The sequence below is a fragment of the Dryobates pubescens genome, chromosome Z, assembly GCF_014839835.1.
Source record: "Dryobates pubescens isolate bDryPub1 chromosome Z, bDryPub1.pri, whole genome shotgun sequence".
Lineage (NCBI taxonomy): Eukaryota > Metazoa > Chordata > Aves > Piciformes > Picidae > Dryobates > Dryobates pubescens.
Window position 1 is genome coordinate 112571978 of NC_071657.1, and position 26492 is coordinate 112598469.

Below are 26492 nucleotides of genomic sequence, written 5' to 3' on the forward strand. Positions count from 1 at the left end.
GTACTTAAGCTTTTGAATGAATAATTCTAGTAATTGTATGAACTGCAGATTTTATAGGCAAATGTCACCTTGAAATCAGCAAAGCAATTGAAATTCCCTGACCTGTGCTGCGCTGCTCAAGGGGGATGATCCATCTCATCTGTTCTAGCCTTAAAACAGATGAATCAAATTAATCTATGTGTTAAGTGTTATTCATATACTTCAGTGTCCCTCTGCTCAACATGCATAATTCAAAGCTTGAGTTACATCAGCTCAACAGGGCGGATCAGACTGAGGACAATCATTCAAAGAAGGCTGGAGATGGGAGAAGTCCTGAACAGGATCATTTTCACCAGTGAGCTGTGACTGCTCTCTACTGCAGTCCCAGCACACATGCAGAGAGTGCTAAATGAATGAAATCGCAGGTTTTAATTAAGCTTTCCAGAACAGTTATGTGTGACTTCAAGGACCACAGTCATTACAATACATGAAAGGAGATAAACTAGAGAGAAGTCACTTAATTGTGTTGTGTTGGGTTTTATTTTGTTCTGTTTTTCCAGTGGGGATACTCAGATGCTGCAGTCCATGGTGAAATAGGTGCTTAACTGAGGGAACTTCACCTGGGCCACAGCTCCTGCACTCTTCTATTTCTTCTTTATGGTATCATGACACTGCATCCTACCGTGAATCTCAAGCCTGGTGCAATTCATAAAAGGAGAAGAAGCTATACTGTGACTCATACAACCAAGCACATACTCATTTTGAGGGGCACTCCACTGCAGCTGTGGTCAGCACCAGAGAAAGCCACATAACAACACTGTGAGTTTGGCTCACCATTCATCCCATCACACTTGGAGTTGCCAACGTTAAAGCAAGATGTCTTCATGTTGGCTGGCAGGATGTTCCACCACTTATATTCAAACCCAAGAGCTGGTTCAGTCCCAGCAGGACAGGCTTTGCATTCTACAAGGCAAGGGGGAAGGAAACAAAAATCATGTAGCCAAAGAATATCTCAAACAGTGTTTTAAAGAACACTGAGGCAAGTAATGAGCAAAGAAAATAATTTATTTCTTTATAATTAAGTCATGAAAGAGTTATCAAGACCAGGAGAGTGGAACCAAGACCAGCATTTTACAAACTGCAGAACGCAACCTCATGGTAAATAATAGGCAATTTATCCTCCAAGCCACACTTCCTTTCTAATGGCTTCTAGTGAAGGTTTGATCACACTGCTAAACATGAGTTCCCACAAAATGTTGTAGGTGACCACTAGGTCAATACATCTCAGAATCAACAAGCCAGAGATTAGCCTAGACAGCGCAGGCCGAGTACTCATCTTACAATGCTCAAAATTATATTGTCACAAGGAAGAACTTGGTATGGCCAGAAGAAAGGGTGAGAAGGAATTACTGACTGTGAAACTCCTTTTTCCCTTCTCAGTATCTCTTAAAATAACCCTTAGGATGCTTATATCAACAAACAAATCCATCTGGAACACAGGATGTCAACTTAGAGCAGAAATCCCTGATGAGAAAGGACTCCAGAGAGAAAACAGATATCCATCTCCCTGTCTCCAATGTTATTTAATATGTATTTTATGAAAAATGAATTCTGGCTTATGATGATGAGTCATTAAACTAAGTCATATACAAGTAGACAACTGCTTCTGGGGACACAAGCAGGGTTTTTCTGTAGAAACCTACCCTGAGTGCCATCAGAAAATGTGCCTGGTGGGCAAGGAGTACAGGAAGATGAGGCATTGTTGTAAAAGCCAGGATTGCAGGGTGGACAATCCTTCCTTTCTCCAGAAGGAGGTAGGGTCAATGCACCAGGAAGATCCTCTCTGCAGATCTTAGGTTCAATCCATTTGTACATGATCTGTGTCTGGAAGAAGACAACGATCAATGAACAATGTTGTTGTGAAGCTTTAGGACTAGATGCACCAATCAAGGTCTCCTTTTTGGATGAAATTAGGGTATTACGTCAGGCCAAAACCAGGCCTCACACATTCAAGATGGTATGGGAAGGGTGGAGAAGGGAAACAGAAGTGACTGGGTTCACAGGCAATTCCAAGGTATAAGACCATAAGAGCAAAGTGAAAATGTGAGGCTTAAAGAAATTATTACTGTTCATTCCAATTTATGTAGTGAATTTTCCCATGAAAATGTTTCTGGGGAATGTAGATAAATAATTCTAACAACTGCATAAGCAATCTCTGCATTGTAGCCACAGTAACCCAAAATATAACTTCTGCATTATAAAATCCCATTATTGGGAAAGCAGCTGCTAGCAAAGAACACCACAAGTTTTGCTTTTTCCTCCATACTTGCCTGTTCTTTGAAAAGTCCTCAACTTCTCTCCAGTCATTTTCACCCACTGAGTAAACGCCAAAGCCACACAGGAGCTCTCCCAATCCCCCTCCAGTCCCTCCACATCACATAAGGAGCATTTTATGAACCCTAACATGAATTTCTGTGTTCAGAAAAAGGCTTAGGTGAGATGCATCACCCGTGAAGCTGAGAAACTCAACTGGTAAGACTTTAACCTGGCCATAGCTGCCCTTCTGGGTACTTCCACCTTATGGTCTCAGCAGTGCCATCAAGGATCCTTCAGGCCAGAAGCACAGGTACTGAGCTCAGCAGCAAAGATGTAACCAAGCAGGAGGGACCTGGCAGAGAAGAACTCACAAGCAGTGTCCAGCTGAGAAGTGAACCTGACACTTACTAAACCCAGGAAGCATACTTGTGTTAACTGATGGGTCATAGCTTGATGGAGAGAAGGCAAGGAGGAGAGGCCTAGGATGGCTCTAGCAAGCTGGGTCCCCCTAAGGCCAGCCCTGAGCTCTGCAGCACAGCTATACTTGATCCTTAATCTCAGAGATGGCAAACAAAACCATCAGAAGTGACTTCCATTCATCTGCAGTTTCCTTTTCTAGCTCCAAATGTGCCCTGTGAAACTGTTCAAAAGTCTTGTCCTTTGTATGAGTTTGGAACAGCACATACCAGGCTGGGCCTGATCCCTTGGCCGTCCTGTAAGTGCTGTGTGATTGCACTCAAGATGACCTGTTCCATAATCTTGCCTGGCACTGAGGTCAGGCTAACAGACCTGGAATTCGCTGGTTCCTCCTTCTTGTGGATGGGCATCATGTTGGCCAGCTTCCAGTCATTTGGGACCTCTCCAGTGAGCCAGGACTGATGAAAAATGATAGAGAGTGGCTTGGCCAGCTCTCTCAGCACCCTAGGATGGATCCCATCCAGTCCCATGGACTTGTGGGGATCCAAGCAGCTAAGCAGGTCTCCAACTGCTTCCTCCTGGATCACAGGGGATCTATACTGCTCCCTGACTCCATCTGCCAGCTCAGGAGGCCGGTTGTCCGGAAGACAACCTGTCCTGCTATTAAAAATTGAGGCAAAGAAGGTGTTAAGTACCTCTGCCTTTTCCTCATCTTTTGTAACAGTATTCCCCTCCACATCCACTAAGGAGTGGAGATTATCCTTGCCCTCCTTTTGCCATTAATATATTTATAAAAGCATTTCTTCTTGTCCTTCACAGCAGTGGCCAGTCTAAGCTCTAAATGGGCATTTGCCTCTCTAAATTTTTTCTTATATGACCTAGCAACATCCTTAAATATTTCCTGGGTTACCTCTCCTTTTTTCCAAAGATGATACACCCTCTTTTTTTCCCTTAATTCATTCAGAAGCTCAAAGATTTCACCTTCTGAATCTGATCCAGGACTGAGTACATGCACTTGTCCTCTTGGGTGTTGCACTTGCACTCAAGGTTAGCTTTCTGACAACACAGAGCAAGAAGTATTGATTATATTTGAAACTGTTTTTTAAGAAAGCTGGAAAAATCCTCACTGTAGGCTCTGGCTCCTGGGAGCTGCAATTAAGCTGAGGCTCTTGACCTTTGTCCCTGCCTGCACTGTCTCACAGACATACTTGTGCCAGGTTCTCTACCCTTGTTGATCCCCATCCTGACTGATTCATAGACCTGATGGCCCAGCTTGACACTGCTTCATCTTTATGGACTTGTCTGGCAACCTCAGCTTAGTCTGGCCAGTGATGCTGGGTCTGTTTTGTTTGCTTTGCTCAGGTACCATGGGACTGTTCCTGCTGTCCTTGTGGCATCTGTTCCTTATGGATCAGTCTGGCCTTGCTTTTCCTCAACACTTAGACCTTCATTGTGTCTGTATTGCTCCATAAACACTTCAGCAGCATCAGGGAGCCCAGCATTTAAAATAAAAGGGGTCAGGAGGTGCCAAAGTGCCTGTGTGGTTGCCTGGATCTCAGACACAGTGTACATGATAACCTGACTGTGTCTGAGCAGAGGGAGAAGGGTCAGAGTGCCCGCGGTTACACAGGTGAGGGGTTTTAAGACTGAGGTTGCAATAATCTGAGATTTTTACAGCAGTAGGAAGGTGAAAACTCAGTAGGAGTGCTTAAATCTCATGAAGTCTATTCTACACAAGGAGTGGGGACAACAGGAAGTAAACAGCAGTGAAAAAAAAAAAAAAGGCTGATTTTATTAACCCATGGATCAATAGATCTTTAGGCTAGTGCTTTACAGCCACTGTTCAACCTGAAGATGGCCTGGAGAGTCAGGCCCTCTCCTTGAGATGAATCACATGGAGACACAGCTGGGAAGTACAGTAAGCCTGGGCAAACTTCCAGAGATTCAGAGCACTAAATGGTGAAAGCAGTCTGAATCTGTGTGTCTATGACACGTGGTGTTGTAACCGGAAGATGAAGGGTGCCTGCAGAAGGACCCACTTTGATTTCTGATGATGCCCATCAATAAAGGTAAAGGCCATAGAGGAGGCAGGAAGAAGGTCAGCAGTGAGAACCTATTCAATGCCAGGGAGCCTTGACTTGCACAGAGCAGTGACAAGGTAATCAGCAGGAGGTTGCAATTAAAGCCATACCAGGGGTGTGGCAGTGAACACTGCTGCTTATTCCTCAAGTCATAACAGGCAGTTAACAGAGCAAGAATCAGTAAGTCAAGACCAGGTTGCAAAGCCTGCCATGTCTGGAGCTAAATTCACTGATGATTCCTTATTACAGCAAACAAACTCTCAAGTTCATTTTAGAACTGGCTGACAAGGAGGCTCTAAAATACTCCATCCTGTCAGCAAATACTAGGCTAGCAGCCTACAGGTGCTATGGATTTTGACTACTTGCCAGCCTATTTGGGTCTAAGAGAGATCGAAAAGGGAAAAAAACAGGGGGGAAAAAAAAAAAAGAGACCTGAACACACATCCACCACTCTGTGGACTCCATATTCAAGTAAATAGGAGTGTCTTCTCAGAATCCCACCAAAACTCCCACTTGACTGCTGGGACAAAGGGCAGGAGAGCTCCAAAACCAGGCTGCTCCACCAGCAGGTACCTCTATGAGAGATCCAATGGATCTAAGTTCTCTGGGTGAAATAATCTTCTGAGAGTCCAGGTGTTTTGAGGCATTATTAGCAGCTAAATTCTGCTTAGCTATGTGTATACCATTGTTTCAAGAGATTGCAGGCTCTTGTTTGATAGGAAAACTAAGTGATAGGAAAACTAAGTGACATGATACACATCAACCTATTCAGCCCAACGCTCCTCCCTGAAAGAGATAGAGTCATCTCCAATGCTCCTGTGCCATAGTAGCACCTCAATTATGCCTGGGTACTCCTGGGACAGAGCAAGTTGTTGCAAGCCAAAAGTATACCAGGGAAGATTGCTAATTAAAAACAACAGGGTTTATTCTGTGGCAGTACTTCATCCTGTGTTCCAACCCTGTCTTTTTATGAGCATGAAGGTAGGACCAGCAGCCCAGTCACGCTAAGCACAAGTGCAAGGAGCTTAGTATTTCATAATGACACATTCCTTAAGCAGACCTATGACAGATTTTTACAGACAGATAAATGCTGGAGAGAAGGCAGCTACAGCACAAGCACAAAGCCTCAGAGATTCAATATTTGATGCAAAATTGGGGAAGCAATTGTGAAAGACCTTCCTGGAAATCCTGCCTTGTTAACAAAACAATAAGTTCAATGAGCTTAAAAATAATATAATGCCTTCTACTTACTTTTCCTTCCTTATCACATGGGGTATGGATCTGGAAAAAGTCTTTGTTTGTGCATGGAGGACGGTCTATACATGCACTGGATCCCTCATCTAAAAAGAAAGGGTGAAGAACAGGACAGTAAAGTAGCCAACTGGTCCCTGGAAACAAGATGAAAATCTGGAGATCAAAGTCAGCAGAAAAATGCAAACAAAAAAATGAAAAATCAAACATTTAATGGGCTGTAAAAGAACCTTCCCCTGAACTGAAGTATGGGAACAGAGTAAATACCAGCTATGCCTGTACTGTCACATTGAAATTCATTGATTCAGTACAATCAAGGAGTCCCCCAAACCCTCACCCCACCCCTTCACCTTCAGCTAGTAACTTGGGTAGCTTGCCAAGCACAGGAATGTGTTCTCACTTGATAAGGCACAAAAATAATCTAACCTAATAGAAACTTCCTTACAAACAGTGACCCCGTTTTTCCTCTACCCAGATATTTGTGTGACATTTCCATTTAATAAACACAGGCACAAGTTCCCAGACATTTGCAGTAATCTGTGATAGCAGGTGCTTTCTTATCAAATGACTACAAGGAAGAACACTGAAAATGTTTTGACTATGAAGAATGGATTGTGCCAGCTATTTGATGATCACAGTTAATGACAGATAGGAATGCAGGCTTTGGGGACTAGAGTCTACAATTAGATCATCACATCTTCCAATGACACAGGAGGCAGGGACAGATCAGGTGAGCATTTGGAAAAGAAATTCCTCCAAACATGATAAATCTGAAGGCAGTGATGAGGCCAACTCATTGCCAACCGATAACACAAATTACCACGAGAGGGCACAGCACAACTGTTATTATCCTGCAGAAGAACTGATCCCTTTGAAGTCATAACCATCTTCATCCCTTCATGTTAGCACAGATTACTTTACCCAAGATCAACCATGGCCCATTATGTATATATGTGCCCTCTGCAGCCTTTGGTAAGTCCTTCATTCATTTCTCTCTTTGATATCAACCATAGGCTAAACTTCCTTGTTGGATAAAACCATTCTCACATCTGCCCACAGAAATATCTTATGACCTTACATAGTCAGACCCTCCTAGTTTTCCTTAATTTGATTTCAGTACCTGCATAATACATTTCTTCTTTACACTTGATGCACTCCTTTGCTCCTTTCTCAGAATAAGTATTTCTTGGACACACCTGGCAGCCAGATGAACCTGGTTTGTCACTGAAGGTACCAGGCTTACATGCGAAGCATTCAGATGTATATGCAACTCCTGTAAGGTAAATTGCAGGTAAAGCAGTGAAATACAGGGAGTTATGCTCCATAACTACGGTTTACCTGCTTCTGGGGGAAAGCAAGCCAGCTGCATAACACCACTTAAAATTCACAAACTCTCACCACTCACTTCAGACACTTTTGGCTGTGCTGACTCCTAATTTAGGTGACACAATAGTCAGGGTTGGAAGGGACCTCAAGGATCACGTAGTTCCAACCCTCCTGCCATGGGCAAGGGCTCCTCATACTAGATCAGGTTGCCCAGAGCCACAGCCAGCCTGGCCTTAAAAACCTCCACGGATGGGGCTTCTACCACCTCCCTGGGCAACCTGTTCCAGTGTCTCACCACTCTCATGGTGAAGGACATCTTCCTGACATTTAATCTAAATCTCCCCTCCTCTAGCTTGGATCCATTCCACCTAGTCCTATCACTACCTGACACCCTAAAAAAATCCCTCACTAGCTTTCTTGTAGGCCCCCTTCAGATACTTGAAGGCCACCATAAGGTCTCCTTGGAGCCTTCTCTTCAAACTGAACAAATCCAACTCTCTCAGCCTGTCCTCATTGGAGAGGTGCTCTAGCCCTCTGATCATCCTCACGGACCCTTGTCTGGATATGTTCCAGCACATCCAGATCCTTCCTGTAATAGGGGCTCCAGAACTGGATGCAGTACTCCAGGTGGGGTCTCACCAGAGCAGAGTAGAGGGGGAGAATCACCTCCCTTGACCTGCTGGCTATGCTTCTCTTGATGCAGCCCAGGATCTGATTGTCTTTCTGGGCGCAAGTGCACACTGGTGGCTCATGTTAAGCTTCTTATCCACCAGCACCCCCAAGTCCTTTTCTTCAGGGCTACTCTCAAGCTAAACAATGCACAGCCTATATTGGTGACTCGGATTGCTTCAACCTAGATGCAGGACCCTGCATTTGGTCATGCTGAACCTCATGAGGCTGGCATGGACCCACCTCTCCAGCCTGTCAAGGTCCCCCTGGATGGATCCCTTCCCTCCAGTGTATCTGCTGCACCACACAGCTTGGTGTCATCAGCAAACCTGCTGAGGGTGCACTCAATGCTGCTGTCCATGTCACTGACAGAGTTGTTAAACAAGACTGGTCCCAGGACCGATCCCTGAGGGACTCCACTTGTCACTGGCCTCCACTTGGACATGGATCTATTGACAGCCACTCTTTGGGTGCAGCCATCAAGCCAGCTCTTTATCCACTGAATGGTCCATCTATCAAACCCATACTGCACCATCTTGGAGACCAGGATGGGGTGCAGGGCAGTGTCAAAGGCTTTGCTCAGGGCCAAATAAATGCTATTGATTGCTCTCCCCTTGTCTATTGGTGTTGTGACCTTGTCATAGAAGGCCACCAGGTTTGTCAGGCAAGATTTGCCTTTGGCAAAGCTGTGCTGATTGTACCCAATCATTTTCTCATGCCTCCAGGAGGATCTGTTCCCTAATCTTACTGGGCACAGAGGTGAGACTGACTGGCTTATAGTTCCCTGGATCATCTTTCTTTCCCTGTTTGAAAATGAGGGTTATGGTTCCCTTTTCCAATCAGTGGGGACTTCCGCAGACTGCCAGGACTTTTGGAACATGATGGAGAGCAGTTCAACAACCTCATCCACCAGTTACCTCAGCACCTGTGGGTGTATCCCATCGGGTCCCATGGACTTGAACACTTTCAGGTTCTTCAGATGGTCACAAACCTGATCTTCACTCACAAAGGGCAGTTCCTTCTTCCAGTCCCTGCCATTACCTTCTGTGATTTCAGGAGTGTGGGCCAGAGTCCTTGCCAGTGAAGACTGAGATAAAGAAGTCATTGAGAATCTCAGCCTTCTCCACATCACTTGTCACCAGTTCTCCTGTTTCCTTTCTGAGGGGACTTACACCTTCCTTAGTCTTCCTTTTGCTATTAATGTACCTGTAGAAACTTTAGCTATTCCCCTTGATTTCCCTGGCTAGATTTAATTCTAACCAGGTCTCTTGCTGCTTGGACAGCTTCCTTGTAGGCCCACCATTCTAGCTGTCCTTTAAACTTTGCTCCTCAGTGCAAGTCTGACCCATGTAAGGAACTTATATGTAACTCCAAGTTTGATTATAGTTAGAGCAGCACCAAAAGAGCAATCCCAGATTAATTAAATTATTTAAATGGTAATGTATGTGTCAGTGTTACGATTCATAGATTCATAGAATACCAGAATAGAAGGAACCTCAAAGTCCAACCTTTCAGGGTAAGAATATAGTTTAAATGAGATGGTCCAGCAGTCTGTCAAGCCAGGCCTTGGAACTGTCTAACGTAGGTGAATGATGTATATATATTCATTTATCACTGTTGAATAGCTTACCCATAAGTACGGTCTCCCTGTTCTACATAAAACAAACCCCGTTTATTCCTTTAGGGCTCTATTTGCTAAGCTAGTCTTCACCAGTAGATGGCACCATTTACCAGCTACTTTAATTTTTCAGCCTTTTTCTGACAGCGTGAAGTTTTGCTGTCTGTTTGTACACTTCAGAGAAGGAGACAGTGAACAACAGGGCTAAAAAATGCCACTTCAGTGCTGTAGGAACACCAATAGAAATGGCACTTGCTAAACACCGAGATGAAAAAGTGAGATAAGACCTAAAAAGCCAGTATCACTTACCCTCAATAGTGATGTTTTTCACCAGAACTGGTTTTACTGCTTTGGACCCCATGAGAATCCCTGTTGTTCTCCAGTATAATATATTGCTGCCTGATTTCAGAGTTACCTGCAACAACACATGCATGACAGTTAGCACATAGCCCCTTGCTATGAAATTGTTTTATTTCTTATTTCCATTACTCTGATTTCTTACATCCTAGCATCAATCCTGCCTTTACCCAAGCTGTCAAGAAGTAATGGGGAGACAGCTAGGTAGATGCTGTAAAGACATCTCTGAGGAGTGCCAAAGTATGCTTCATAAAAAAGCTTCTCAACACCCTAGTTTTATAGAAAAACCCAAGAGCTGTTTCTGACCTTGTTGTAAGCAGAACTGGAAAAAACTGTTCCTGCCTTTATCTATCTACCCTGGCACTCAGGAGCTTCTATCTCTAGATCTGTGTTCAGACACAGTCAATCACTTTGGTTTTTTAAAGCCTTGCAATACATTTCTATAAAGAAACCCAGCATGACCCAGAGTTAAAAAATCCAGGCTCATAAGTGAGTTCTGTTTATAGGCTTTAAAAGGTCAGACTGCCTGCTTCTAATACTACATAAAGGTGATCAGTAAGCTAGGCACAAACCATGAATGACCTCAGCAGCAGCATCCCTCCTGCTCATTTCTGACCCTAAACAGGAGATGAGATGCAAAAAACAACAACCCAGTTTCCAACTGCCTTGACCTACTTGTCTTCATGGCATGGTTCAGCAAGTAGCCACATAACCTCTGTACCAGCACAGCAAAGGTGGTTGGGATCCACAGCTGGGATAAGGGACAGGAGGAAGGCAGGATCACTTCTTGGGGTAGCAGTGTTGGTGCCTGCTGCCCTTAACTCACCTGTGTAACACTATCACTCTACTCACTAAACACAGCAAGTTTATCAAGACCCTGCCTGGCCTGCAATGCTGTACCACGTCTGCTAGCCCAGTACAAGATATCTACTGCCAACACAGTGATATTGGCCTGAAGGTGCTATATTTTTACACAAAAAGAGGGATAAACTCTACCAGCATAAGTGTCCAGGACAATGAGATTTACACACCTGGAAGGACAACAATTATTTTTTTCTTCACCCAGAAAAAAAGAGTCCAAAAAGTCAAGTAAAGTGAAATACAGTATGTTCTATCTCCCACTCCCCAAACAGCTATCATACAGGTCAGTACAGGGAAGTTGGTTTACCACAGGTAAGAACAGAATTGGGACCATACTGAACCAAACATCATGTTGTGTGATGTGAAGATACTCAACATCAGCCCTAGTGCAGCAGGACCAGAATGCTGAAAGCAGATGTTGAAACAACTGCAAACCTGACCTTAAAATGCCACCATGGCAGGATTTGGAGTGCCCTGAGAAGAAACAGAATGGTCGTCTCACCTAACTTGTGTGTCTGTATTTCAACTAGGCATCCAAGTAATCTTCATAGTCATTGAAGACATTTGTACATTCCAGATGACGATCTCAGCTTGTACCCATCTTCCATGCAGACATTGTCTACATCTCTCAGCTCCCCCACGTGGATACCCTGGCCTTGGATCTACCTCTCAGTCTGTGTTACTCATCCATCCTCACCCAGCTCTTCTGCCTTCCAATGTGACCAACTCACATGGGGCTTGCACCTGAGCTAACAGGCACTGGCTTGGGAATATGAATTCTCCTCCAGAAGAGTAAGCAGTCCATGGAAAACAGACACAGTGCTGCTGTCTAAGCCCATAAAAAGCCCCTTTTTTTCTGGTATAATGTTGCCTATGGTGGGTCTTTGCCATAATGTCTCTGGAAATTAGGTTATAATGATACAGTGGAAGCCAGGCATGACCATGGGCTAATGAGTTGGTCTACCTATGGTTTGTGCACTGAGCAAACTCAGCTAGGTCACAAGCCAGCCAAAGCAATGCTTATCCCAATATGGACACGCTTGTATCAATGCTGTAGGAGCTACCCTGGTACTGCCAACTTGTTTATGAACTGGGTAAGTCATTATGGAGCAGAAGGTGGGTTGCAATCCAGCTCTTCAGCATGCACAGGAGTCCTGCCTGCCTCCACATGCACACATGGCTCCCACTGCTCTGTTGAGCAACAAGGAATGATCTCATGTTCTCATGAACAAATAACTGTTGTAGAAGATTTCTTTTGCAATCATGCAGAGTGACCATGGCATGAGGATTTGCTTGAACTTCAGAAAGCACTTGATTTAAAGCCCAGAAAAATCAATACAAAGTCTTGGCATCTCTATGATTTTCTTTGGGATCATCCCTTTAGAGATCACAGTGCCCTCAGTACTAGGAAAGCTGTGCTTCAAATGCATTCACAGGTTCTGACACCCATTTGCTGCCTGCTGAGAGGATATCACAGACATTTATAAATGGGAAAAAAGATACATGAAAGACTTTTTTGCACACTTACAGAATGAGAGCCCCATTCTCCATTGTCTGTTAGCTTCACCCACTTGTCTGCCGTGGACTCCATCTCTTTGCACTGGTCATTTTGTATCTGTTAATAAAAACACAATCAGGTGTATCTCTCAGTCAGTATAATCATTGCTGGCTGGGAAAGACATTCTGTTTGGTTCCTTTTGCCTAGATATTAGGACAACAGCTGCCTTACTTCTGGCAAAATAAAACTCCCAACTTTCAAAACCTGCTAGCAGTTTCTTTCCTTTTCTGATGCAAATGGGGAACAAAAAGTGCATGAGGAGATCTCAGCCTTGTCCTCTTACTATGTGGTCAGGCTTGGATGTTGAACAACTTGTCTTGGCTGCCTGCTCCTTCTCCTGAGCTTTCCACGACCCAATTCTCTAAAATCCATGGGCTTCTAAGTGAGAGGGATTTTAAGAATGGATGGGCCAAAGCTAGATAGGCCAAACTGCCTTCTCTACAGCAAATACCTGCAGTCTTTGGCTCTCTTCCACCTGACCTCACTAGGAATAAGAGTAACATTATCAAGGGAGAGGCAACATGCCATGGAGAGTTTGCCCTGACAGATATGTGATGCTGATTCTACTTCTCCCAAATCCAGTGCAGCTCATTACACCACTGTCACTGAAATGCCACTGTGCAGAGCTGAAGTGTAATTATTAAATACATTTAAGCACAAAGATGAAAAATGGACTTTTGGAGAAGTGTTAAACATGGTTTCACTGAAATACTGAGGCTGACTAGGAAATATTTACACAGGCATTTCTACAAAGGACTGCATCACTCACTGCTTCTTGAAGAGGGGATGATAAATGTAAGGAGGGGAATGAGTGGGATATCAATAAAAGTAATAATCAAAAAGCTATTTGCAAAGCTAGTGCTCAAAGAAACTACATATTTTTTCCAGTAGGATCAGTCAGACACGCAACAGGAGCTAGGATTCATAATCATGGTATATTCATCTGACAGCAGAAAACCTTGTTTCCTGCCTTCTCCCTGTGAAGAAGGCAGAGGAGTCAAATATAAAACTGAAATAACTAAGTAATATCATCTGCACTGTCTGTTATTAAAGTGTAATAACAATATATTGCACAGATGTAGCAGCAAGAAGTTATTTTTATCCTCCTTCCCCATCTCTACTGAGGAAAAGGATACATTGCCCTGTTCTCCAATATTCAAGAAACATTAAGCAACACCAGCTAAGGCTTCTCATTGCTGTGTGATAACATGAGCTGTTTTTGGAGGAAAAACACAGCTCACTAGATAGTGAGGTAGCAACAGACGAGAGAGAAAATTTCCAGTCATCTCCTCTTCTGAGCTGCCCTCCTATTATGTTATTTTCTGTTCCAAATGGCAGGTACAACATGCCAAGAAAAGCAGTGCAGGTGTTGGTGGAATCTTCCAAAGCATCTCAGGGGCATCTACACCCCAAACTTCCAGCTCACTGGATCCCAACCAATCCATCTATATGGGCAGAGCATGGTTGCCTTTCACATTCTGGTCACTGCTGATCAGATTGGTTTAGTAATTTAGGTACAGCATGGTTCAAGTCCAGCCAGGCTGCTCCTATTTCTGGTCCCCAGATCCTCCATTTCACAGTGCAGATGTATCCTCAGATTCTAATTCCTACTGAATTTGTACTCCTAGATCTCTTTGGAGAATTGCTGTTTCTGGCTTTATATTTCTTTTCTTTTCCTTTTTTTTTTTTCTTCTTTTTTTTTTTGGGGGGGTGGTGGTGGTGGTTTGTTTTTTTGTTTGTTTGAGGTTTTTCTAAGGGTCAGCCTTTTGTCTCTTCTTCTGCTTTTCTTTTTGTCTTAATTGCTATGACCCAAATTGACCTAAAACTGAAGCTAAGATTTCCACATACATACACCTTGGAACACTTCATGTTCAGGATGTCTCTGTTGGAATAAGTCTTTTTAAACATCACATCCCTTCAAAGCCATTTCAAGTCAAGCATCCCTGAACTGAAGCTTCTACCACCAACAGGTCACAGAATCACCAAGGTTGGAAGAGACCTCAAAGATCATCAAGTCCAACCTGTCACCAAAGACCTCATGACTAAACCACAGCACCAAGTGCCACCTCCAGTCCCCTCTTGAACACCTCCAGGGATGGTGACTCCACCACCTCCCTGGGCAGCACATTCCAATGGCTAACAACTCTCTCAGGAGCAATAATGATACCTAATGGAAAAATCCCACTGCGTGGTAGATGGGATCAGTTTAGTCTAAGTTTTGAAGCTTAAATAAATGCCAAAAGGCAGCATAAGTAACTGAAAGAGCAGAAGATTTTTTTTTTATCTTGTTCAATAATAATAAGCTCTAGAGATATGGGGAATGCAAAGGGAGAGAAAAGCTGTTTCTGATGGTCTTTGTATGGATTGAAATCTTACAATGTAAGGTTGGATTCACCACATAAAAGGCCTTACAAAAAATTCAAAGAAGATGTTGTTGTCAATATACTGATATTCAAAGAAGACAGAACCAGATTTCTTCAGGTGCACAGCGTAGATGAGAGAAACTGTACAATCATCCCTGTTTGACTCGATGTAATTCCCTCGAGGTGTCCACGAAGAGCTGGTGAGCATAAACAAAACAAGCCTCAGCTGAGATCACAGACACTGAGGAGACATTTCTTACACTACTATACAAAAACATGGTACTTAAGAAAGAACCCAGAATCCCACAGTAAGTAATTGCAGTTAATTTATAAATTTATTACTAGATTCCCGTTTATTTGTCATGTAAATATAATACTTTTCACTAAACCTGCACAGAAAAAGATACTGGACTAGAAATTTAGGACCTAACCTACACAGGAAAGGTTCATTATCCATGGGTCAAACATACATTCAATTACTCAGAAACAGCCTTCTGCAACCACCATGGATATCTAAATAGGCTGTGAAAGTCCTAGACACAGTTACTAGACCTGGAGAATTCCAGTTACAAATAAGAGCAGCCCCAGGGCGGTCTTAAACTCACTAGTTGGTGATGAGCCTGAGGATGACAACAGCAAAAAGATGGTTACAAATTTCACTTCCCAGCCACTCTTGTTTGCCATTAGTTGGGCTGATTACCTTCTGAAGATCTTAGGTAAGTCATTAAGCTGGCTTTGTGCTGCTGAGCTGGCTCAGGTTTACCCATGGCTGTGTAACCCAGGTGCAAACAAAACTTCTTACTTGTTGCAGCTGTCAGCTTTATTCTCAGACGAGCCAACCGCCGTGTCCATGAAAGTTGCCACGTTGGAAAATCCTGCTGGCAGCTCATCCCATTCATCAAACTTGATCCCACTCCCCAGTGAATAGGTTCCCTCCGCGCATTTGCTGCACACCTGGTTCTTCATCTCCAGGTACTCGCCAGAAGCACAGGAGAAAGCTGAGGAGGCAGTAATTTCCAACATGTGAATGTAGAAATTAATCCCCATTTAGTTTCCATTAAATTATTTTGCTGCTTAATTAATTCAGAGTGAACCAAATAGGAATGACCCAGTCCCATGAGTCCAAGTTGAACTACCAACATTAGTTGCAGAATGGAGGTGTTCACTAGTGCCTATTTTTTCAACAATGCAGCAGCATTGAAACCAAATTTCAGATGACAAGTCCCAATTTGTAGCTTGTCTCTGTTGGCAAAATGAGATTTAGAAATTAAATCTCTACCAACAGACTCTGTCCAAAAGCAATTTGTGAAAACCATGGACTTGTAATGCAGTTCTCCTCACCCTTGCTCACCCACTTGTTGCACCTTGAATTCAATTAAAATCAGCAGTACTTGAAAGCCAGAACAGATTCATATTACCCACCCATACAATAGCTAAGAAGAATGCACAGCCACATGCTGACAGTAACACTACAAGCCTCAGATGAGAGCTGCAGACCTAATCCAAGGTTCTCTCCACATTTCTTCTCACATGGGCTGCCTACAATGCTTTGAATATCCTGGCTGATAGACCAAGTAGTCTTGAAAAAGATCGCTAATAGTACTGTATCTTGTCAATGAAGATGTTTGGCAGAGGTAATATTAGCATGCTGAGAAAATCAGTGCTGGTTGCTAACATAACAAAGACAATACTTAACCAGGAAGGACATAGACCTGATGGAGTGGGTCCAGAGGAGAGCCATGAAAATTATAAGGGGGCTGGAACACCTCTGCTGTGAGGGCAGGCTGAGGGAGCTGGGCTTGTTCAGCCTGCAGAAGAGAAGGCTCTGGGAAGACCCAATAATGACCTCCCAGTACCTGAACAGTGCCTGCAAGAAAGATGAAGAGGGACTGTTTCCAAAGGACTGCAGTGATAGGACAAGTGGCAATGGTTTGAAATTAGAGGAGACTTAGATTGGATGTTAGGAGGAAGTTCTTCACCATGAGGGTGGTAGAATTGCTGTGAATTTCAAATAAGGAGCAATTTGCTGCCATAATGAAGACACAGAAGGCAGCAGAGCCTCCTGTTCCACTGCAGTAATGTGAGCAGAGATCATTGCTTTACCAAGCTAATATCATTCAACTCCTTACACCCTGATTTTCAGAGAGAAAAAATAGGTGTAAAAGATCAGGCAGGCTGCCACACAGGACACTGCCAGACCTTCCAGGAGAGAGATGAGCCTTTCTCTTATTTTGGTGGGGAATTACCTTCTTTCCCTTTTCTAAGAATTGTATTCCAAAGACAGCAGCATTTCCCATCAAAACACATACAGCTGCAAGTAAACTAGCTCTGAACATGCCAGCTGCTTGCCACATTCAATTTGGGGCTGAGCATGGCTAATAGCAACACAAACCACTTTCGACACTGGAACAGATGCATCATTTGGCCTCATTCCAGGTGGTCAGGAGCAGCTGGAGGGGGATGAGGAGGAAACAAGGAGTGTGGTGAGCATGGAGATGGTCTCCTCTCCCAGTGTTGCACAAGTTGCTCTTCCATCAAGAAAGGAGACCAAAAGCCAGGCCAAATACTTTTTAATCTTGAAGACAGGCAGGCTTTGGCCATACCCAGAGGGACTCTGCAGATCAGATGTCCCTCATGATAGGCCAGGAGGCACTTGCAGAGTGACATGCACAGAGAGATGATTCATTCCAGGATGCTGATGCTTTGCCTTGCTCATGGCTCCTCTACCTCACTAACACATCTGAGAACAGATCCAGTGATGACCAGTAAGCACTTGTCCATAGTAACACTTGACATTATAGCAGCATTGCTGTGTTTGGAGGGTGACACAGGCAAGATGCTCTCAAGGGGAAGGACAGCATCACCACGTAGGAGGTGGGTCTGCAACATGAAAATTCAAAAATCTAAATTTTAGGTGATTCATCCTCCACTAATTTCTCCTTCTTACTTCAGAAGAAAAATTAATCTCTTGGCTTAGAGGTAGCCTTTGTGAACACTATTTGCCTCCAACCCCAGAACCCATTTATTTCAGCATTTAATTTTCAGAGAAAACATGTCTACTGAAAAACTCCTTACACATCTACTCTGTTTCAGAAAACAGAACTAAGGCAGCTAAACCACATAGACAATTCTGAAAAATCTATTGCAGAACAAACATCACTATCCCCTTGCTGACTGTAAACTTCATTACAGCATTCAGATACTAATTTGGGTGCTACGCACCAGTTTAAACCAAGGAATGCATAATGTGAAGATTTTGATTTCCTTTCTGTGAAAAACAAAATGTGAAGCACATTGCAAGGTTTCATGACTTGCCTCACTGTTGGCATTTTTAAAACTGGAAGCACACTGTCAGAGGCAGTGCTGCTGGATACACTGATGCCTTCTGTAGCCACAGTGGAGCTGATGCAATTATGGGTGATTTGCAGGTGTAGGATTCATAAAATACATACAGAAGGGAAAAAAATGTTGTGGTTTGTACAGGTGCCTGTTCTGTAAAGAACTCTTAGACAGATACTGCCACAGGCAGCCACACAGATTCATAGAAGTACGCAATAAACCTGATACCAGATTCACTTCATAAAACATCAATAAGAACTACAATACTAATACCCATCAAAAGCATTGCATATCTCAGTAAATATTCTTTAAAAGTATTGCAAGTCACTTGATAAAGGTGACTAAGTGAATGTAATAGACTTAAAGTTTCTAATAGAGTTACTATATCTTTCCTTGTCATTCTGATGAAGAAGGTATAGAATAGAATAGAATTAACCAGGTTGCAAAAGACTTTCCAGATCATCAAGTTCAACCTATCACCAAACACCATCTTATCAACTAAACCATGGCACCAAGTGCTTCATCCAGTCTCTTCTTAAACACTTCCAGTGATGGTGACTTCACACAATGCCAGCATGGCACATCTTAAATGGATTAAAAGTGGCCTGAGTAAAAGATCTCAGAAAGGACTATTGGTGGGAAGCCATCACTGAGTAGGGGGAAGAGGAGCAGCTCTGCCTGCCTCAGGACTGAGTCTGATGGCTGTGTGCATTTTAATCCATGATCTGCAGGCAAAAAGAAAAGGAACATTATTCAAATTGGCAAGTGAGAGACTGTTGTCAAGACTGAGCTCACTCCAAGCCAGAGACTTTTAAGAGTCAAATATAAAGGCACCCATTAAGGGCAAGAAATGCTGCCCTTGCCTGCAGAAAGGCTGAAACATTCTGGACAGCAGCAAGCCTGAGTGGCATAGTGGACCCATCATTCATGAAGAGCTTCCACTGTCAAGACATGCAAAAAGGTGCTAGTGAGATCTGTGGATATATTTAAAGGTGGAAGTAGTGCTAAGTAGGATGAAATGTGTTTATTACAGGCAAGAAGATCATTATAATACTGAATATGGTTGTGATTTGGCATTTTTAAGAGGTCAGTGCAAAACAAAAGAACTTTAAATACTTTTAAAATTAGGAGTAATGTCCTGCAGCAAGAGATCTGAAGTGTTCAATGTAATTCGGTTATCAAAAGACTGAGAGTCATCTTGATGAATGTACAAACATCTCCATAGGGAGAAAACAGAAGATCCTGTTTGACTACTTAATCAAGCAGAGAATTGCATAAGAACTACCTTCTGGAAGCTGAACCCAGACAAATTCAAGTTGGAAATAATGTACACATTTTTAACAGGAAGAATGAGTAGTGATTACTGGAACAATCTGTCATGGCGTATGATGAATCCTTTGTCTCTCAAGTGCTTTGTACCGTAACTGGACACCAAGTGGAAGAAAAGCTCACACTAAATACAAATTATCAGCCTCACCATCAACCTAACTGGATGCATTTTAATGGCCTGTGAGGTCAATCTAGGGAATCTAATTAATCCCCCTCCTCTTTAACTGTGAGTCAAAAGCGATGGTACCTTAACCTCCTTCTGGGACACACTGTGGATGGAAGTGGGACATCCTGAAGTAAGAGTCCTGCCCACTGTGAACCATTTCCAAGGAGTGCTTACAACAGATTATTTTGTGGATCTGTGTGACCGTTTGACGCTGTGCCTTTAAGGAAGGGGCACACTGGCTAAATGTTTGTAAAATATTTTGGTATTCTAAACGAATTTCATTGGCCAAGTATAGGTGGGAGGTGAGATTGGACCCAGGGGAGCTGGGAACTTTCTCTCAGTCTTCCTTCCTTCGCTGTCCCTTTTGGCTGGATCTGTTTCTGGGCTTCTTGCCAAGAGATAAGAACTAACAAACTCCCTATGCCAGGCCTTTCTTCCTTTCCTGCCCTGTTAACCATCCTTGTCTCTTCTTCTACCTCTTTGGAGGAGAAGGGAGGTAGGGGGTGAAGGGGGGCACAGGGGGAAGCCCCCTCTGTGGGGGGTCTGGTTTCTGGTTGAGTTCATTTGCTGTATATTCCTGTATATATTGTAAAATCCCTGTATTTGTTGTGTTACATATAATCTGTTTCCTTGTAAAATATAATCTCATTTCTCCGACTGGGTTTAGCCGTGGTCTCTTTCTCAGTGGGGGAGGGAAAGCAGAGCCTTTCCTTTCAAACTACCACACTCTGATATCACTTTGTAATCACTTTGCAGACATGGAAATGGCTCCCCAGAGAGGAAAACAGATCATAAACAAGATTGCCTCATTTGCCCTTTGATTGTAAGGCTCCATGATCATGTTCTTCCTTTTACTACAGCTGTGGCTCTCCCAATAGTTTTAGTGGACTGGGGTCGATGTTGGTTGGCACATTTATCTTCTAGTAACTGCCCCTAACAATCTCACTTTGCCTGACTTTCTGATGCTGGGAGACAGAACAGGCTTACCATGAACACAGCCGGACTAACTGAGTCAATCTTCACATGTATATGTGTACTCAACTTTCTCTGAGGTCTGTTTTCTCATGCTGAATATCTTCTGATATCTTGCTACACTCTGAGACGTATCAGAATATTTGTGGCTTTACCAGATTAATCAAAGCTGCCTCAATAACCGGCATCTTCCAACACCAAACACGTAATATATTCAATTGCTTTCCTCCTTTATGCAGCTCTGGCCACCTCAGTCTTACACCTTTCCTCAGCTAGCTTCCCATCCCATGCCAGTCGGACCTGCTACTTCTATCTTTATCACCCTTGTCACCAGACATTTTTCTCCAGATATTTCTTACTTTTGACATCAAAAAATATTTCAGCTCTACTCTTTATTCTGTTGCCACCAAGCACATGCTTGTTCTTGTGTATCCTTCTGTGTCCCTTTGGCTCTCAATTCATTACAATTTATGAAAAGACAGAGGTCTGAATTTTGCCAGATTATAACAACATTAGAAGGGGGTAGCAATGAAGCAATTCTATCAATACCAGTGAAAATAAACAGGAAAAATACTCTCAAACACTGGCTTTCCATCTCTCCCCACTTAATTCCTATGTTGTTCATCCAAATCTCCACTGTCTGAGATTCAGGTGAGATGCTGCCATCTCCTGCAGGCAGAGTCTGGAATGAATTATTTCAGGCTCCCATGGGCAGCAGTGAAATCTGTAGCTCGAAAGGAAATACAAGGTTGGCAGCATCACACAGCTGTCCCTCTGAACAGCTGCTGGGTTCAGCAAACACATGCCACAAGCCTGGAGGGGAAGATGTGGCTAAGGACGAGTACATTGAGACATCTGTTCAGTGATACCCAGGGACATCAGGGTCCACATAGCATGAAACCAGGGACCAACCAAAATATGGGATGAGGAAGATAAAAGAAACCCAAAGGATATAGGGAAATCATCACTCTATTATTAATGTTTCCTATAATCTCAGCCAGCTTCAGAATGTCTTCCATGAATAATTTATATGAGGCTTCTCCAATAGACTGTGAATAATTGATGTTCGTTTTCTTCAGTCATTATATCTCAATGTGTTACCAGGAACCAGACTGAATCTTAATTTAAGAAAAAAAGTCTGTCAAGGCTGTTTAGGCTTGAAATGTGATCACACTGAAAACTGATGTACCTTGGAGAAGAATGCATTCTGTGGAAGAGACCCTTCCTTTTCTTAAGAGTAAATATTTTTTCCTTTTGTCCAAGAAATTATAAAGTAGAGCAATGCATTTTCCAGATCGTCTCTTTGGTAGGAACAGAACCATTCTCCCCAGCTGGCCTGGCACATAGAATATATTTATTATCACTTTTATTAAAGCATTTGAACACTAACAGGTGTGGGTTTGGAATGGGAATGCTCAATACATTGACAAAAGTGCAGTGCAGAGTGGAGGAAGGCAGTCATCACCAAGAGGTTAGCAAGCACTTTAGCTGCCAGGCTACAACAGCCATTCAGGTGGCTCAGCCCTGGAGAGAACAGGAAACATACTTCAAGGTGAGTGAGTAGCTCTCCAGGCCCCACTGACTCCATCTGTCTTATTTTGATTGGTGCAAATGGCTTCTAGTGCCACTTGAGAAGTCCTCTGCACACACACACAAATACACACATGGGTTTCCTCCCATCCCTCAACCAAGCCATAGCAAACCTCAAGGTTTCATCAGCTGCTTTCCCATCAAAAGAGAAATCAGTGACCCAGAGTAACCTGTGTTTGACTTATTTAATTGTGTACACAAATAGGGTACAGAAATCATCAGAAGACAATAAGGCTAACTTTTCTCTCAATATACATATCAACACACAGTTCCCAATAACTCTTCTCCAGGAATTAATCTCTGTGGGTTCAGAGCCAACTCTTCTGCTTTTTATAACTACAAATCTGTGCTTCAAAAAGCCAAACAATGAGACTTTTTCTGCAAAGACACTGTATTACTCATGCACAGAGCAAAACATTTGGAAAAACTACTTGTAAAACTAGGGTATCTCTCAAGACAGCAATACAGATGAAGAAAACATCCAGATGGAAATGCCATGGCAAAAAGTAGCCTGGAGTCTCAGTCCAGGTTAAAAAAACCTAATGCCATCAATAGGACTCATCCTCCTAACTTGAGTCAGGAACATACAGTAACAGGGATGCTTTAAGAGAAATAGGAATAAATACCTGCTTGAGTGCATTGCTAAATCACAGTCTTTTAGTAATGACTCTCAAACCGTGCTATGCATACCACTGCTAGCTTAACAACTTTGCTACCTGACAGCCTTGCATTAATTCCTCAGCTTTACAATGTTCTCCAGCGTAGCCTCCACTGCTGTGTGCTAGTCCCCTCCCCAGTGTGCTCCAGCAGGAAAGCTTTTTGCCTTTCAGAAAAAAATGTAAACTTTCCTAGAGAAACAGAAGAGACTCAAGTAATTGAGTTGCTCGATCCTGCAGCCCATGCACCCAAAAGTGCTCCTACAAAGATCATGACTTTGAAAGCTAATTCTTGCGCATCTTGCTGTTTACATCAGAGGTATCTCCAGAGATTTATGCTGTTCTCTGTCAGACATCCTTCATTGCTAGGTAATATACAACTGGCCAAGGGCTAAATATACAGCACATCAAGAAATTCTCAGATTTCCTGGATTTCATGCCCACTTCTTTGTTACTTAGGTTTGAAAGAGCAACCTTCCATATGATGAGGAAACTTCATGGGAGCCACATGACTGTTCAAAAGACTAGGGAGAAGGAAAGGCATTAGTCAAAATGAGGGCGCTCGGCATATACCATTCAAGTGAGTAATCTCAAGGAGCGAGGAATGAAAGGGGAGATCTCCTGAATATATATTTTTATATTTTCTCAAATAGTACACCTACACCTAAGGATAATGAACAGTGTCTGTCACCTTATGTAAGTATATATATGTGCATATGGCTCATCTAAATGACATAGTTAAACACCAGCAGTCATTGATAGCTGGACCCCATTGTTTCATCCAAAGTGAATACCTGAAGAAGCAATGTCTGAATGACACTGAAAATTAAAAAATAAAATAAAATAAAAAATTGGTGTATCAGACCAATGAAAACAAGATCCAGTGAAAAACTGAGAATGGCCATGTGCCTAGTCCTCAGAGCTATGAGGATGTCGCCTCTCTTCCAATAGACCTATGTAAGGCCCATGAAAAGGAGCTCTTACATGCATTTATATATGAAGACAGTGACAGTCTACTGATAATAACACATTTTGATTACACAACAAACTATTTTGAGATAACATAAATAAATGTGTCTGGTATAAAGAGTACCACTCTCATTGCAGTATTGTTACGTACATTTACATCCAACTGTGCAATAACTAAAGAAACTACTAAAACTTGTTACCATTATTTTCAAATTTTGAAATTCTAAGTAAAACTCCAAAAGAACCAATTCTTTAAAACATAGACCTGACAGAATTTGCCTGATTACAAATCTAGTTAGCATCAAACAGACACAAACTTTATGTCAGAAGGCTGTAACACAAGCACACAGGTTTTTCCAGATGCATAACACTCATTTTTTATTATGCATCTACACAGAGATGTATGTGCAAACACCATGTTATAAAACTTGCAGATACCCACTGACTTTGAGGGAGTTAGGATCAGACTCACTTCTTACTTGTTTGCCATATCAGTCTTACCAGAGACCCAGAGAACGTCAAACTCAAAGCCTTCTATTTAAGTTTTCTGTTTCAAAAGCAAAATGTTTAAACTCCTGCACATCACTTAAATTACCTTAAATTGTTATAAAACCTACAAGTCTTAAAAAGGTCATTTGCCCTCTAAAGTGCATTTCAATTAGCAGAAAAATCCATAGCTCCTCCTGTGGCAACCTAGGAACAGATTACACAGGTTAGAATAAGCTCAACAAACACAGCTCAGTAGCAATAAATCAGGACAAACTTTGCTCACAGGTCCCAGTGAAGTCCATTGTAATTAAAGACAATCTATTCTCTGAAGTCAGTGGAGCGCTTCACATGCTCAGCACTTGGCACATGCTCACACACCTCACCTGAAAACTGAAGCACATTTCTGATTTCAAGGAATTTGCTCCCGCCATGATGGCACCAAGTAAAGGTGAAGTTTGCCAAGCAGCGTCATTAATTACTGCACAGCGCCATACTTGGTCAAGTTCTTTCACATTATCAATGTTTTTTGTGTCTTCTTTACTAAGAAATCCTGCTGATTATAACTGGCATTTGAATCACAACCATAACAGTCATCCTACCAGCACTTTTTCCCCTCAAATGTGGCAAATTCAACTCCTTTTGAAATTGCTCTATTATTGTCACTGCTGTTTCTTTGTTCTGCTCATAGTGCCACTACAATGAAGAGGCAATTCTTGTTCAGGATGGCAAAAAATAACTCACATTCTAAGGAATAAGAGAGACTCCTTCTCTGGAGATATTCAAAACCTACCTGGATGTGTTCCTGTGTGACCTACTCTAGGTGATCCTGCTCTGGCAGAGGGGTTGGACTGGATTATCTTTCGAGGTCCCTTCCAACCCCTAACATTCTGCATTTCTATAATTAAGTTAGTCATACTCTTTTGAAGAAAGAAAAGATCAAAACATTAAAGCCCTTTTTGGTCATAAACTCTGCTTAGAGGAGCATTATCAGTGCACCTGGCCATAGCGAGGACACACCAGGTGTCTGGGTTGTACTTGAGTGAAGTTAGATGAATAGAGGAAGGGAAGGAGACAAGGACAGAAGGCAGCAGGCTCCAAATTCAGACTTCTAATTTGAGTGTAAAACATGCAGCATATGGTCAGGCTGGCAGAAAAGCCTTACTGTGGCCACCAAAACAGACTGCAATATTCTGTCAGGAGAAGCATGATGCCAAGCCCTTCTCCCACTACCAAGGTCCAAAAGGTCTCAGTCAGACGTTGCATACAGCCTCACATCAAAGCAATGGGTTTTCAGAGGCACCAGCTATAAGGAGGAGCAGGCAAGGGCTTAGACCTGAAAGCAAACAGTTCCCATTGACTACCAAAATTATTTCTTGGGTAAAAGCTTAAATGACTGTCCTGCTGGCAGACATCCTTATCACCTCAGTTCCCTTCCTGACTCATATGGACATGAGAGTGAGATCTGTGGTAATTAACACAGAATGAAACCAAATTACTTAATCACATTCCCAACTGTCAAGATGTACTTGAGTGATTCAGATTTTTGATGCTCTCTGTCAAACACCTCCACCAGTGCAACACTCCTTGCCTCCATGTACGCACCCTACCTCCATAATCATACTGGGAGGATGCCTGGAGGGGATATGTTAAATGGGAAGCAGAAGACAGCCACACAGAGTAGCTTTAGGTGTAATAAATATTGTCTTTTCCTAGTCAAGATCTTTGCATTTTTAACAGGTCTTTTTGCAGGATCCCTTGCAATCATGATGTTGCAGCAGCAAATATGACACACCTCTAAACAAACACAAGCCTGAGAGAGGTGGCCAGTAGTCTGGCATGGCTGAGCCTCACCGTGAAAGCATTAATGTACCAATACTGTGCAGAATGCCAAAATGTAGGCTGACACCCTGATATAAGGTCTGAAAGTGGTGATGGCTGTAGCCCCACAGGGCAAGGAGATCAGAAGAAGAGAGGGGAGGGAAATATAAAAAGGACTATTTGCCCCAATGTGTTGCAAGCAAGATACTGTGCTGCAGAGCTGATCCTGCACCTTCCCTGCTGTATCTGGCATCATTGCAAAGCAACACATGCTACAGTGTCACAAACATCTATCATGTGAGGTTCCATCTTTCCTCCCACCTCCCACTTGGATGAAAGAGATCTGGAGGGGAGGGTAACAGGAGGGG

At 42.8% G+C, this 26492-nt stretch overlaps 1 protein-coding gene across 2 annotated transcripts in view; it reads right to left on the bottom strand.

The window, feature by feature from the left end:
- The window catches only part of ELAPOR2 (endosome-lysosome associated apoptosis and autophagy regulator family member 2), a 105180-nt gene that overhangs the window by 24082 nt on the left and 54606 nt on the right, over nt 1-26492 (bottom strand). For both annotated transcript variants that reach the window (XM_009900279.2, XM_054178283.1), the window contains exons 3-10: nt 15599-15794; nt 14846-14993; nt 12404-12490; nt 9967-10072; nt 7165-7317; nt 6045-6133; nt 1683-1863; nt 814-942 (exon numbers count right to left, since the gene is read on the bottom strand). In XM_009900279.2, coding sequence (XP_009898581.2) covers nt 814-942; nt 1683-1863; nt 6045-6133; nt 7165-7317; nt 9967-10072; nt 12404-12490; nt 14846-14993; nt 15599-15794 — 1089 coding nt within the window. The remainder of the gene's footprint in view (nt 1-813; nt 943-1682; nt 1864-6044; nt 6134-7164; nt 7318-9966; nt 10073-12403; nt 12491-14845; nt 14994-15598; nt 15795-26492) is intronic.